Genomic DNA, 13670 nt, shown 5'->3' on the forward strand with positions numbered 1-13670 from the left:
GTGACTGGTCAGTCACATCTTTGACCTCACCAAGCTTACTCTGAACTCTGGGCCAGTCTACTAATGTTGACACTAAAAGTGCATAATTTGCAGACTTGCATCAGACCCATCATAGATTTGACTTTCTCATAGTTGGACAGCACCGAGTATTCAAACACTCCGGGAAAATGCCTCAAAGTCTGAGTGTGGCGTTTGGGATTCAGCCATTGATGTGAACAGCAGCTGCCCCTCACGTGTCTGTTTCTCATGCCTGTCTCTAATGCACGCTGCCTCATGTGCATGCATTACACACGTCCATCACGTCTTTTCAGTTGTGAAGCACTTTCAAAGCCATTGTATTCCTCCGCAATAGGTCTGATTATATTCACTGTGACCATGAAAAATATTCTATTTTTCTTATATTTGATTTTCTATGAATTATTTTACTACATGAATTAGTGAATGTACTTCTATGATGCAAATAAATATCACTTGAATAAACATCCATCAAGATATAAAACATTGGCTCATTCTGTGGGAAAATCTGATTAGATAGGAGACTGAGTGTGATTATTTGTTTCATAAAAAGCGGGTATTTAAAAAACAAATAAAAAGACGAGTTAGAGTTACAGTCTTTACTGTATGTCACAGTGAAATCTATACAAAACAAAATTTGAAATCAACACATTTATACACTCAACTCAGTATTAAACAGTTACCTCATTGCAAACTGAATGTGGTGATGGAGAACAAATCAAATGACAGAGATAAGAAATTAGAGGAAACACTCTCCTATGAAGAGCTGGGAACATAACCAGAGCTCATACTGGAAAAACACAGTTTTTATGTGTTATTCAACACAAGAATACTCTAACTTTTGAACAATATGTGATGAAAGTAAAAAAACATTTTTCTACAGTCGTGCCAAACATGACTATATTTGTCTCACACAGCTGTTATTCAAAAACACGAGGATATGGGGGATGTTTTTCACAAAATTGTTTTGAATTCCTCGTGAGTTAAAGACCTGATTGGTTAATAAAAGGAATAAAAAATACAGTGCCGTGAATAAGCATTTTGCCCCCTTTCTGATTCCTGCATATTTGCATATTTATTGCAATTAAATGTTTTGGATCATCAAACCAATTTTAATATCTCACAAAGATAATCCAAGTAAATACAAAATGCATTTTCCAAATGATGATTTTGTTTATTAAGGTGGAAAAAATCCAAACCTATCTGGCCCTATGTGGAAAAGTGATTGCCTTACTTTTTCACAACACTGTATGACTGAGTTAGGGAAGAAAAACCAAATTTGCTGTTCTCTTGGTACCTGATTAAAGGGTCAGAACAACTACAATATAAACTGTACAAAAAATAAACTTGTGAAGCATTAAAAGCTTTACCAACTGTTTGAAAAGCAAACACAGTGTTGATTCAGCCCTGCAGTCGAACGCCAAAACTGGCCCTTTAATCAGACTCAAATGACCAGCCTTTAAAAGTCATAAATGGCACGTTTACAAAGAACCATCAGCACAGCTTTATGACTGTAATCATCACCTTTTCCATCAAGCTAAGCCTGTAATAACAAGGTTACAAGCACTGGCGATTAATGGTTGAAACAAATGACCAAACTGGGAATATGGCTACATAATATCCTGTACAAAGGCAGTTTTCAACCTCTGATGTTTGACTGTATCAGCTTAAATTTTCACAAATTAAGAGACATTCTAGTAACCATTAAATTCAATGGTTCACTTTTTCTGCAACGCTGTAAACAAAGAGGGCGAGCTAAGATGTGCTGAAACCTTGCTTGTTTCCATTTAAGGCAATAAATCAGAACATTTCTTTCCTTTCAGTTTAAATAAAACAAAAACCCCTGAATGGATGATTACATCTTAGAAACAATTTTCTGTTTTTAGCCACTGTAAGCACAGTAATGACATAAAAGATGAACTAAAACACATTTCTAAGGATCACCATCTTTGCATTATTCAAAAAAATAAAAATTCCTTATGAAGGAGCCACAAAACATGACATGTCACACCTATACACAGACTCCACGTAAAACATGCATATCTCAAAGATGATATGAATCCCAACATCTGTAAACCCTTAAAGAGCAGCAGAGGTGACATATTCACTCATTGCATATTTCAAAGAAACCTGCGTGAGCTGACGTGAAGGAGCACAAAGAGGATAGAGGAATAAGGAGGTAGATGCCTGTAATTTAACTACAGAGACTCAAACAGGTAAGAAAGTACTGGGTGAGTAGCACATAAACTGATAGGAAAAGTTCTAAGGAAATATTAAGTGAAATGCAAACATTAAGATCAGTGGTTGTATTGTAGACATGCCAGCTGTGGTCTGAAATGTGTGGCTCCTTGTGTGCTTCAGTTTTCAGGCCAGAACGTTTATCCTGCATTTGTGTGCATTTTCTTTGTACAGGTCAGTCTCTGCTGAGTGTGCATCAATGGCACAGACATTTACGAATCCTCACTCAGCTCCCGGCAGTCTGTTCTGGCAATTTTTCGGGGAGGTGCTGTATTCTCTCCCTCTGCTTGTTCCTGCTCTCGCTTTTTTGCTGCATTCTGATAAGAAAGACAGGAACATAATAAAACAACCAAGCACTAAACAGAGGACTTCAGTGATTTAATTAGTACTCTTTAAACTTCTTTAAACCCTTTACCTTTTTGTCCCACTGTTGATGAAGATACCGCAGCAGGATGTTGGTCTTCTCTGTGACTATGACTGAGAGCAACATAGACAATGATTGCTTCAAGGAGAAACAATAAGCTTACAATGTGCAGCTGAAATCTACTGCTACCAAAGCCAACTATCTAAATAATCATATTGTCAAAATTTTGATTGATACATTAAGACCAGATGTGGTATCATTTTAAACACCATGTGTTTAAAATGATACCACATCGGTTTTTATCATTCTTGTATCATAAAAATACCAAAACTTTTTAAAAAAACTTCAAATCCTAAGTCAAAATTTTCACCATAAACAGTTAAAGAGGACGAGCCCCATATAAACTGTACTATTACACTGGCAATGCTTCAGTGCTGTAGTGATGATGACAGTGTGCAGGAGTTTCCTACAATTTTAGAAAGTTAAAGCACAAAATAGGGTGTCTATGTTGTCTATTTGTGTTACAAAGAAGCCAAGCATGCATCTATATTGTTAAGCTTCCACTAAGAAAAGTGTTATGCAAAAAAAGATGTGGTAATTTGTCCCTTTTCAAATGACTGCATTTCAACTACATCAATAGAAAATCATCTAGTCTATAATCTCAGTATGGGAGAGTTTACAAGAGAAGCTTGGGGAAAAGTGACACACGACACAATACTTCACCGATATTATTTTACTGCTGTTTGACTTATAAATGGGTCTACTTGAGAATAATCTTTGCTGGAAATGCAAAAGGCATGATGGAACTTTTGTTCATGCAATGTGGACCTGCCCCCTGGTTCTGTCTTTCAGGTAAGAGATCACTAAAACAATACAATAGTGGCTAAGGGTACCTGTGCCTAAATTTATTCAGCTCTGTCTCTTAGGGGGACAGGTTGTGTTTACCTAACATCTCTAAACCAGCATTTGCTCTGGCTCTTACAGGTTTTATCTCAGCTGCTACAGTTATTCTCCATCACTGAAAAAGCCTGGTTAGATCTGAATATAGAATGTGGGTTAAGATAATGCATCCTTTGATTTATTGATAGTTAAATTGCATAACTGCAAAGAATCATATTTGCATGCCTGGGGTCAGTTTTTGTCTTTCATAAAAGCACAAAATATATCATAGGAGTCAGACCTGATACTTCTGAGGACTCAGTTTTTGAGTATATATGCCTCATGTTCTGTAAACATTATGAATATTTATGCTAATGATTTTATGTACAGGCAGTTGGGAGGGTATTCTGCTTTATATTTTGCGTTAGCTGTATCACATGGGCTCTTAACTCTTTTTTCTTTATATACATTTGTACCAATGCACTTAAATTTTTTAAACAAAAAAAAAAAAATCTGATCCATGAACATTTACAAAGTGGATGTACTTACTCTGCTCTGATGGATACTCGCGGGTTGGTAGATATACAGAAGGTCTACGGTTCTAAAACAAAGTCAAAACTCATGTTAAGTCTCCAAAGTGGTGTAGAAAACATCAGTTAAAAGAGAATGACCATGAAATCATACATCTAGGGTTGCAAGGACACCTCATAATTAAGGACGCACAGTATTGTAGATGTTGAATATGAAACTCATTTTAGGTGATGCCAATATAAAAACATTAAGTCTCTCCTGTGCAAAGAGAGGCTTAGTCAAGCAGTGCTAAGAGAAGAGTGGGGAAATACTCTCTGGTAATGGTTTTCCTTTAAAGTGGGGGTATTATGCCTTTTTTTTTTTCAAGGCTTAACACATCTCTCTGATACCCATGTAGTAGCTTCACATGGTTTACAGCTCACAAAAACTCCTCCTGTTTCTCACACTGGCGTCCTGAAAAATTATTTTTTATTTTAACCATTTTATTATTCATCTAAACCGTCTGAAATGCTTTGTTTTCGCTGTTGTCTCTTTAACATCCCCAGCTCCACGGACCTGCTTTCCTCCGATTGGCTGAGTTTCCAGAGGCTGGCCGGCGGCCGGACTCAATGTTTTGTGCCTGCCCCCTCCAATGTGGCTAATTTGCTATGCTAGTATTTGTAAACTTTGAATGAACCGGTCTGACTGAGTAAAATATGGTGAATTTTGATATACCTCCGTACGTGTTAGACCCGGAGTCTGATGCTGATAGTTTGGAGATAGAGGGGGAAGAAAACCAGCAGCAGCAGCGAAGGATAGAGCGGGACGTATCTGTTTGGTAAGTGTTACTGTGTTACTAAATGGCTAAATGGCTAAAAGAGCTTGTGGGGGCGGTCTGTTCCGCTTTGCTGGGAGCACGGACGAACCAGCCAGGAGATCTTATTGCAATGACCTCATCAGTTCACTCCCTGTTCGCTCCATCGAAATCTTGTCTCGGGAAGATCTCGGAGAGATTCCCAACAAACCGTTTTCATCAGGTTACACTCTAATTCCAAGATATCTGCCACATACGTTTATCTTGCGGTTTGAAAATTTGCATACATGAAGTATGGACACCCAACATTGCAACTTTATATTTAAGCTATGTTTTAAAAATTGGAAAAGTATAATACCCCCTCATTAAAAGTTTCATTCAAAATGTTCAGAGTTCATGGTGGACCTCCTTGAGTGTGTAGTCCCCAAGGTCATCACCTAAAGCTGATAGTACACTTGTATATCTTAACAATGTTAAAGATCGATACACATAAATGTACTGTCAATAGTTGTGGCCATTTTACCATTTCATAAAAAATATTATGTCATTTTAAATTTGATGGCAGTAAGACTATCCATTCACGCAGGGACAGGGCCATGTTTACCATTGTGTAGCATCCTCTATTCTTTAAACAACAGTCTGCAAACATCTTTACATTTTGATTCATCTGACCACAGAACAGTTTTCAGTTTGCATCAGTGCATTTTAAATAAGCTTTGGCCCAGAAAAGGTGGCAGCAATTCTGGATCATGTTTGTATAAGACTTCTTCTTTGCATCATACAGCTTTAACTTGCATTTGTGGATGGCTTGGTGAACTAAATCGACAGACACTGATGTCTGAGCCCCTGCGGTGACTTCTAATACAGAATCAAGCCAATCTTTAATGCAGTGCTGCCCGAGAGCCCAAGGATCACACGCATCCAGTAATGATCTTTGGCCTTGTACCTTGCACACAGAGATTTCTACAGATTCTCAGAATCTTTTTATCATAGTTTAAACTGTATATGGTAGGATATTCAAAGTGTATGCAATTTTATGTCAGGACACATTTTTCTAAAAATTTTAGACACAGTTATTTGCAGATTGGTGAACCTCTGCCCATCTTCCCTTCTAGGTGACTCCACCTCTCTAAAATAATCATTTTATACCGTCATGTTACTGACCTGTTAGCATTTTAGCACAAATAAAGGGACTTACTGATGCTTTGCATACAGAGTCTGCATGAAACCTGCTGAAGTTATTTTTGTTGTACACAGGCAGCCCCTTCAGGAATTCTCCCTGAAAAAACAAAACAAAACAACAAATCAGTTAAGGAACACTTTCACTTACAGTTTAAAAGAAACTACTGTCAGCAGCGGTAACGTTGAGGTGAACTACCACAGCCTTAAATGGCAAACAGAGGACTCTTCTCTTACTGGACCACAAAATAACGTGGCAGTGATGTTTTCAGCGGCCGTTTCATACCACGTCCCGTTTGCCTACCGCTCTCAGTAACAAGTCTGTCGAAGCATATAACTTCAAACTATTTTAAGTCAACAATACACAAGACAGAATTACCGGTGAATGTACCTTCTCCATTGCTGCTGAGTCGGGCTCCTTGTTTATGTAGTCGTAGAAAGCGCGCAGAGTGATAAGGAGCAGAGCTACTGTTGCTAGCTAGTCACTAAGCCTTGTTGTCTTTGTCGTTGCCAAAACACCGGGTTTGTTTAGCCGTTCGACAGCTTCTTACAACTGATTAAAAACATAAACCACCAATGAATTCAGGATTACGACATCGCGACAAATAAAATAAGTAGGAATCTTGTCCCCGTGGAAGGGTTATTACATAATGGACCGAAACTCAACGTCCTTAGAAAGCTACCTTGCTACTAGTTCACAACTCCATTTTTGTTGTTTGTCCGTTCGGGGGGAGGTACCGTTTGAGATTCCATGGACCTCATTGGTAGAATTGTGGTAACTGAGTGACGAAATAGAAAAAAAGGACTTCGCCGATTGGTTAAGAAGCGATTATGTAATACACTCAACTCCCAATACAAGCGGGCATGTGGCATAAAAACAACACAGTCTTCTAGGTACAAGAAGTTTTGATTTAATATATGATCTTTTTAAACTAGATTTTTTTTGTAGAGTACATTAATATGCAAATGAGTCTTTGTCATCTTTTGATTTGTATTTAGCAATTCTATTGTAATCACTTACATCATGAAAAAAATATTATTTACAATACATATCATTCCCTGCAATAACTACTCGACAATTACCTATTAATTTGCCGTGTAAAAACTTTTTGCTCATTCACCACTGTGCAAATATTATCTGTTCCTATGCAATGACAATATATAAAGACTATCCATTCACTTATTCTCTTACTTATGCAGCCAGGTCGGACTGCCTTATTTCAACACATCTCCTTTGTAAATGCAAGGGCCTTATCTAATTTATTTCTTTAAACACCCAAACATGTTAACCTCATTTCATTTCAATATGCTCACAGCTACATACAGTGTATGGACTAAAGTCTGACCATTACACCAACAGGGACTATAAAAGCATTATACTGAAATACATGTGGAGTTGGACCTTCTTTTGCAGATGTAACAGCCTCCACTCTTCTTGGGAGGGTTTGGGAATTTGTGCCCATTCACTCTTCAGAGCATTTCTGAGGTCAGGTACTGGTGCTGGACAAGAAGTTCATCCAAAAAGTACTTGATGGGGTTGAGTTCATAACTCTGTGCAGGCCAGTCAGGTTCTTCTACACCAATCTCATCAAACCATTTCTTTATAGTCCCTGCTTTGTGGACTGGGGTGCAGTCGTGTTGGAATAGAAAACGGCCTTCCCAAAACTGCTGCCACAAAGTTGGAAGCATAGCATTTTCCGGGATGTCTTGGTATGCTTCCAACTTTGAGATTCTCCTTCACTGGAGATAAGGGGCCATCCCAAACCCTGGGGGGCAGTATGGGATCACCGGAACAAGGACAGAACTAAAAGATGGCCTAAATCTGAAGTGAAACTCTGAAAGTGCTGAGAGGAACTGGTATTATATGCCCAATCTAAACTTAAGAAACCATAAAGGCTGTATCATGATATGCAACATGAAAAGGGAAGTTACATTAAAAACTTAATTGTGTGTTTGCAAACTTTCCCAGAAAACGTACTTAAAAATCCCTTTTTTTCCTTGAGTAGTTTGCTAAACCAAAAATGCTAGTTGTAGCTTAAAACTTTCATATAGCATTAACTGTGTTGCACATTCATGCACTTTTTATGAGTGTTAATATACAATAAAGATATCACCGTCAGAACCAGAAGATTGGGTTTATAAATAATAGGTTTCTTCAGACAAAATAAAAAAAAATAAATAAATAAAAAAAAAGCCAAGTCACTGCAAGACAGCAGTGGTTGAAGTCAGTAGTTTATGAGCATAGTGTTCAAGTTAGAATGCTATCCATGCAAAATACTTCCAACAAGATTGATCTAGTTTTTCTGGCATATAGACATCATTTAGGCATACATTTTCTCTACTTTATTTTCAACTCACACAAATTCTCATTTAAACCTTTTGTATGTAGCAATTAAAGTTTCAAGATGAAAGTGGTATCTTGAGGCAACAAAAAATCCTTAAAAAAACCCAAACTTTTATTTTTCAAACACAAATGCATGTTAATTATGCAACAGTGATTTTATTTTCAAGTTAACAAGGATTTCTGTTTCTTCATTTGTGAAAATCAAAATTTCAGCTATCTACTAACATTTAATGATCATGACCAAAACAAGTGGTAGAAGAAACTTGTTTGTTAAAGGCCAGTTTTCATCCTCCCACCCATTATTACTGTAGTGGGACTGCCAAAGCAAGACCCCACCCAGTATCACCACCTTATTCAAATTATCTGTTCTTTAAAGGGTCCCTTTTTTATTTCAAAATCACTGTCTTTTTCCTGAAAGTCTTTCCGTTTTCCAGGAGGAATCCTCAGTGTGAGAGGGATTTGCGTCCCTTAAACATACGCCTTAGAATCACTTCAATGCCGTTCTTTGAGCTGAGCCTCTTGATCCAGCCGTGGGTCCTTTTGCGTTTAATGTTCTTGGGCTGATACTCCGTGCCTCTTTTCCTTGTCCTGACCTGTTGGTATTGCCACGGAAGCTGCTGGCATACTACTGGGCCTTCTGCTTGTGAAGAAAGTGGCCCACATCTGGAAACCTGAAGCCCTGCAGCTGCTCTGGGCAAGATACAGCTGCTGAATGATCTAAGGTGAGAATAGCCAGTCATAGTAATATTCCCTGCAGGTGAGCTGTTGGAAGATAGAAGATAAAATTGTTATAGCAAAAGTTAATCTGGAATATTAACAGTCATCATGTCAATTTCTGTATGGCATGTCAGATCCTTTACATTTTTTCCCCTCAACAACATAATGATGACATAATGTGTATTTAAATGTGCAGTGTGTAATATTTAGCCTGGCAGCATTTAGTTTATTTTATTAACTAAGAATAAGCCTTTTATTCATTATAGATAGAGTCCCCTCCATGAGGTCCACCATCATGGATTTTTGCATTTTTCCTGTTTCTACAGTACCACAGAAGGGGGCAAATAACAAATACACATTTTTTATTCCTCTGGTCACAATGGTTACCTCCAGAAGTGGTGCATTAGAATCTAGACTCTGACTGTTAAATGTTGCCAATGATCCCAGTTTTATACACTTTACCTTTAAAAGCTACAGTGATGAACCTACTAATGTAATCTATCATATTTATATTTCTGCAACCCCTGTAAAAAAGTGATAGTTCTTGTCTCTTTGTATACTTTGTCACTTAAATATTAAAGTAGTGTTTTTAACAACAACGCCAAAAATCTCATCTGGCTGTCTTACTACTGTCAAATGTATCAATCATGGAAAGTTGGACAGTATAAATCAAGGCTGTTTAGACAGCGTACAGTAAATCGCCCCCACTTGAGAAGCAGTTAAATATTATTAATATTACAGTATACATAGATACAGTAAATCTGTCAGTCTGGTTTGTTTGCTTTAGTAGGTCAGATACAGACATCAGCCAAAGAAATAATTTAAAATCACTTCATGGAAGATTTAGCTTAACTTCCTAATTTGTGATTTTTGCTCAGTTTATACATATATAAGCTAAGCCTAGTACTTGTGTTGGATTTTTCACACTACATAATCTAAACACTCATTCATTCACATTTGAAAAAAACAGAATTAAATGTAAAGAAACAACTCAAAGGGACGCAAAAATAACCGGGAAAGCAATCAACTGAGCATTTAAAGGTGCAGTGTGTAATATTTAGCCTATTAGCATTTAGCAAAACAAGCTTGGTTAAAATGAAACATAACATTTATAAGTAGATTGAGCTAAATTAGTGTTGACATCTGATGACACATTTTTTAAATTTATGTTTTAAATTAACTCAGAATAAGCCTTTTATTCATACATAGGGAGGGTCCCCTCCAAGGAAGCTGCCATCATGGATTTTTGCATTTTGCCTGTTTCTAAGGCACCATAGAAGGAACCAAATAACAGTTAAGCATGTATTGATTTTTAAACTTCACTGGTTCCCACAGTTATCACCAGAGAAATGAGCATCACACTCCAGAATTGACTGTTAGATGTTGATAGTCCCATTTTTACACACTGTACCTTTAAAAGTGAATTACATGGTAAATACAGCATTTAATTACCACAAATCTAGAAAATAAATACGAATCTGGCTTTCTTTTTCTTTCTGACATGAGGTCAATTGATGAATTACAATGCAAGCAATTCTAAACAACCAATAGCAACATGCAGGAGTTATTTTAAATGATATTATGTTTGAATAGAACAACCTTAATGCCGGTTGTTTTTCTAATATGGCTCCAGTGAAAACATGTTGACTGATGCCATCATCTGATCTGCTTTGAAGCTACATGCTACTGATGCATTGCGATATAAGCAGCTAATGCCTCATACAAAGGCAAATAAATCTTTCCTTATAATATCACAATGAAGTTGGTTTGATACGTTGACATTATGTATAGCTGGATAAGACACAAGGTTACTTATTAATATAACCAGTATGCACGTTAGCTTTCTCTTAGCTCGATATGCTAGCCACGTTGCTAACGTACTGCTAAGCCAGCTTGCCAATGTTATTATCGTCATGAAGCAAAGCTGCCATTGCTTTCAGTCTTAACATGTCATTTCGCGAGGTCTTACCTGGTTAAACGGGTTATTCCACGCAGTAGAGAAAAGGACGACAGTAAAGTGTTCATTTTTAGATATTTAAACAGTGGACACAGGCATGAGAACAGTGAATGTCACAGAGCTGTGAATATAAAGTACAACGATTGGCTTAGATTTTCAGCCAATAGAAACGCCTGTTGCTGGAGTGACGCCCTACGTAGTGCTTTACATGTGAGATGCTTTGAGGACAGTTCTTCACTGGCTATTGTGTTTCATTTGTGCATCCTGTTTGGAAGATCATCAGAATTTTAAGTGCAGTTGTTTGAGTGTCTGCCAGAGTAAGAAAGATCTGTTAACTGTCTTTGTGTAATATCTGCATGAGATTGTAGGAGTAAAGGTGGTATAGGATACTACTGTTGTACTCTTAGACTGTACACTATTTTAATAGGCCTACACAAAAATATTATCATATTATTCACTTTGGTATTGAATTTCTTTACTGCACTGGTTATCAAGACTATACAGGCCCCAACAGAAGCCTAAATTCAAATCTATATTCAGTATGCTTTTCAATAGTCTTTGCTTTGAAAACCTAACAGCCAGGGATGTCTGACCAATGCAGGGGTTGCAACGCATGCACATGAATTTATAGCCCATGCCCTTTTCTGTTTGCACTAGATGCAGTAAATGTTACACTTCAGAAGCAGTCTCGTTGTCCAAAGCAAGCATTCCTTCACTTTTCTTCAGTGCTCTGCTTCCTCTCTCCATCTCCACATGTTTAGATTGAGTACAGTAGTTTCTAGTGCTGATCTTAATTCAGATATGAAGATATTCTTATTTAAAGACTTTTGCTCAGTTTGTAAAATCTGCCATGGGCTCTTCTGACAGAGCCCTGTAATTATGCCTTTACATGTGAGAGGACAGATCATCCTCTCCTGCTATGGAGCCTTTCTCCCATACTGGATGGAAAGGGAGGGGTTCAAGTGAAAAAACATGTATGAAACATGCTTGATCCTATGAATGAAACTAAGATGACGGCAGGGTCATCCTGTCAGTGTGAGCACAGAGCTGAAGACCCAGAACCCAGGAGGGGTTTGACCTTACTCATTTTTTAAATAATGAAATTCCTTGTAGATTAAGTTGGGAAATTATTGATATCCCCAATTCCAAAAAGTGGATCCATCGTGTAAATTGTAAACTAAAAACTGAATGCAATGATTGTCAATTCTCATAAACCCATATTTTATTTAAAATAGAACATAAAAATATAGAAAATGTTAATACTGAGACTATCAATGCTAAGAAGTATAGAGGTTTTAGAGCAGCATATGCTTCCATCCAGACAATGTGTTTTAGGGAAGGCCTTGCATATTTCAGCAAGATAATTCTAAACCATATACCTTATCATCACAACATCATGTCTGTGCAGGAGGCTGGGTGCTGAACTGACCTGTCTGCAGTCCAGACCTTTCACCAAGAGAAAACATTTGGCACATCCTAATGGGACAACATTCCTCCCCCAAAACTCCAGCAGCTGGTTTCCTTATTTCCCAGACGCAGACATTTACATTTACTTTTATTACAAGAAGAGGGGACGCCAAACAATGGTATGGCACTCTCTCTACTTTTCTGAGATGTGTTGCTACCATCAAATTCAAAATGAGCTTATATTTTTCATGAAATGGTAAAATGTCTCAGTATCGAAATCTGATACGTGGTTAATGTTCTATTGTGAATAAGATTTGAGAGTTGCGGACTATTGCATTCTGTTTGTATTTACATTTACACAGTGCCCCACCTGTTTTGGAATTGGGGTTTTACTGTATCATTGTTTGGGGTGGGGGGTTGCCAAAGTAAACCAATGAAGAGGATTATTTTGCTTTCTTACTGTGCAGATGGTTTGGGTTTAATAGTTTTAATTTCAGTATAATGTCAGTATAACCAGAGTATGTTCATAAAGGACAAAATGTGTACATTTATCATTAGGTGGAGTGAAGTTACACTTATGAATTCTAAATAAAAGTGATGCTATAGGACTAATAGCTGTCATTCAAAGACTACAAAAACAAGAGGGAGATAGAGTCAGGCCTGCAGTATGGTAAAGAAGTATGGAATCAAATTGGCTTAATTTGGCTCCTTTCATTTTAAGAAACCCACAAACAAAATGCCTTAATCAATTTGGCAATAATCCAAACAACAACAAGAAGTACACACTGTTGACTCTCCTCCCCTCAAACGTCACATCTGGTCATTCCGTGACAGGCACAAGGCAGTGTCCCACTTTTATCTGTCAGAGTTCAAGGGTATAACAAGGACACACTAATGTGAATGTGAAGCGTGGAAACTTAAAGGCCATTTCTCTTTTCAGTGTTAAAGCAGCTAATTTCACACGTTTCCAGGTGTTATAGTATTACAATGCAAACTGACTGTTTACTCACATGAGAAATCGACACTGGGATCACACATGCAGGCCTGAGCAGGACAATGATTCATCGCTCTTATTAGCTTGGACTATTGTATTTATCATTTCTGTCACTCTCCCTTCAAACGCACGCGCGCGCACACGCAAAGACAGGGCACGTCAGCGTTTTGCTTTCCCTCAGCCCTGGCAACAAGGAAATACACGTCTCCCATTGGCCCCTCGCGGTGTTCTGCTGTCTTCGATTCGCCCTCC

At 37.7% G+C, this 13670-nt stretch overlaps 2 protein-coding genes across 3 annotated transcripts; both read right to left on the reverse strand.

Annotated features, from left to right (window-relative positions):
• Positions 1–599: 599 nt before the first annotated feature.
• On the reverse strand, positions 600–6723 carry LOC121520735 (DET1- and DDB1-associated protein 1-like). 2 transcript variants are annotated; one of them, XM_041804329.1, is made up of 5 exons: positions 6391–6723; positions 6019–6099; positions 4046–4097; positions 2669–2730; positions 600–2570 (listed from the first exon to the last, which is right to left on the reverse strand). In XM_041804329.1, the coding sequence occupies exons 1-5, from the start codon at positions 6397–6399 to the stop codon at positions 2466–2468; spliced, it is 309 nt and encodes a 102-aa protein (XP_041660263.1). In that variant the 5' UTR covers positions 6400–6723; the 3' UTR covers positions 600–2465. The 2 variants fall into 2 exon arrangements, with proteins under 2 accessions (XP_041660263.1, XP_041660262.1); XM_041804328.1 differs by having other exon boundaries at positions 6379–6723.
• A 1500-nt stretch (positions 6724–8223) lies between these two features.
• On the reverse strand, positions 8224–11144 carry mrpl34 (mitochondrial ribosomal protein L34). Its single transcript, XM_041804012.1, has 2 exons — positions 11030–11144; positions 8224–9105 (listed from the first exon to the last, which is right to left on the reverse strand). The coding sequence occupies exons 1-2, from the start codon at positions 11083–11085 to the stop codon at positions 8787–8789; spliced, it is 375 nt and encodes a 124-aa protein (XP_041659946.1). The 5' UTR covers positions 11086–11144; the 3' UTR covers positions 8224–8786.
• Between the last annotated feature and the right edge of the window lie 2526 nt (positions 11145–13670).

This window comes from Cheilinus undulatus, linkage group 13 (genome assembly GCF_018320785.1).
Source record: "Cheilinus undulatus linkage group 13, ASM1832078v1, whole genome shotgun sequence".
Classification (NCBI taxonomy): domain Eukaryota; kingdom Metazoa; phylum Chordata; class Actinopteri; order Labriformes; family Labridae; genus Cheilinus; species Cheilinus undulatus.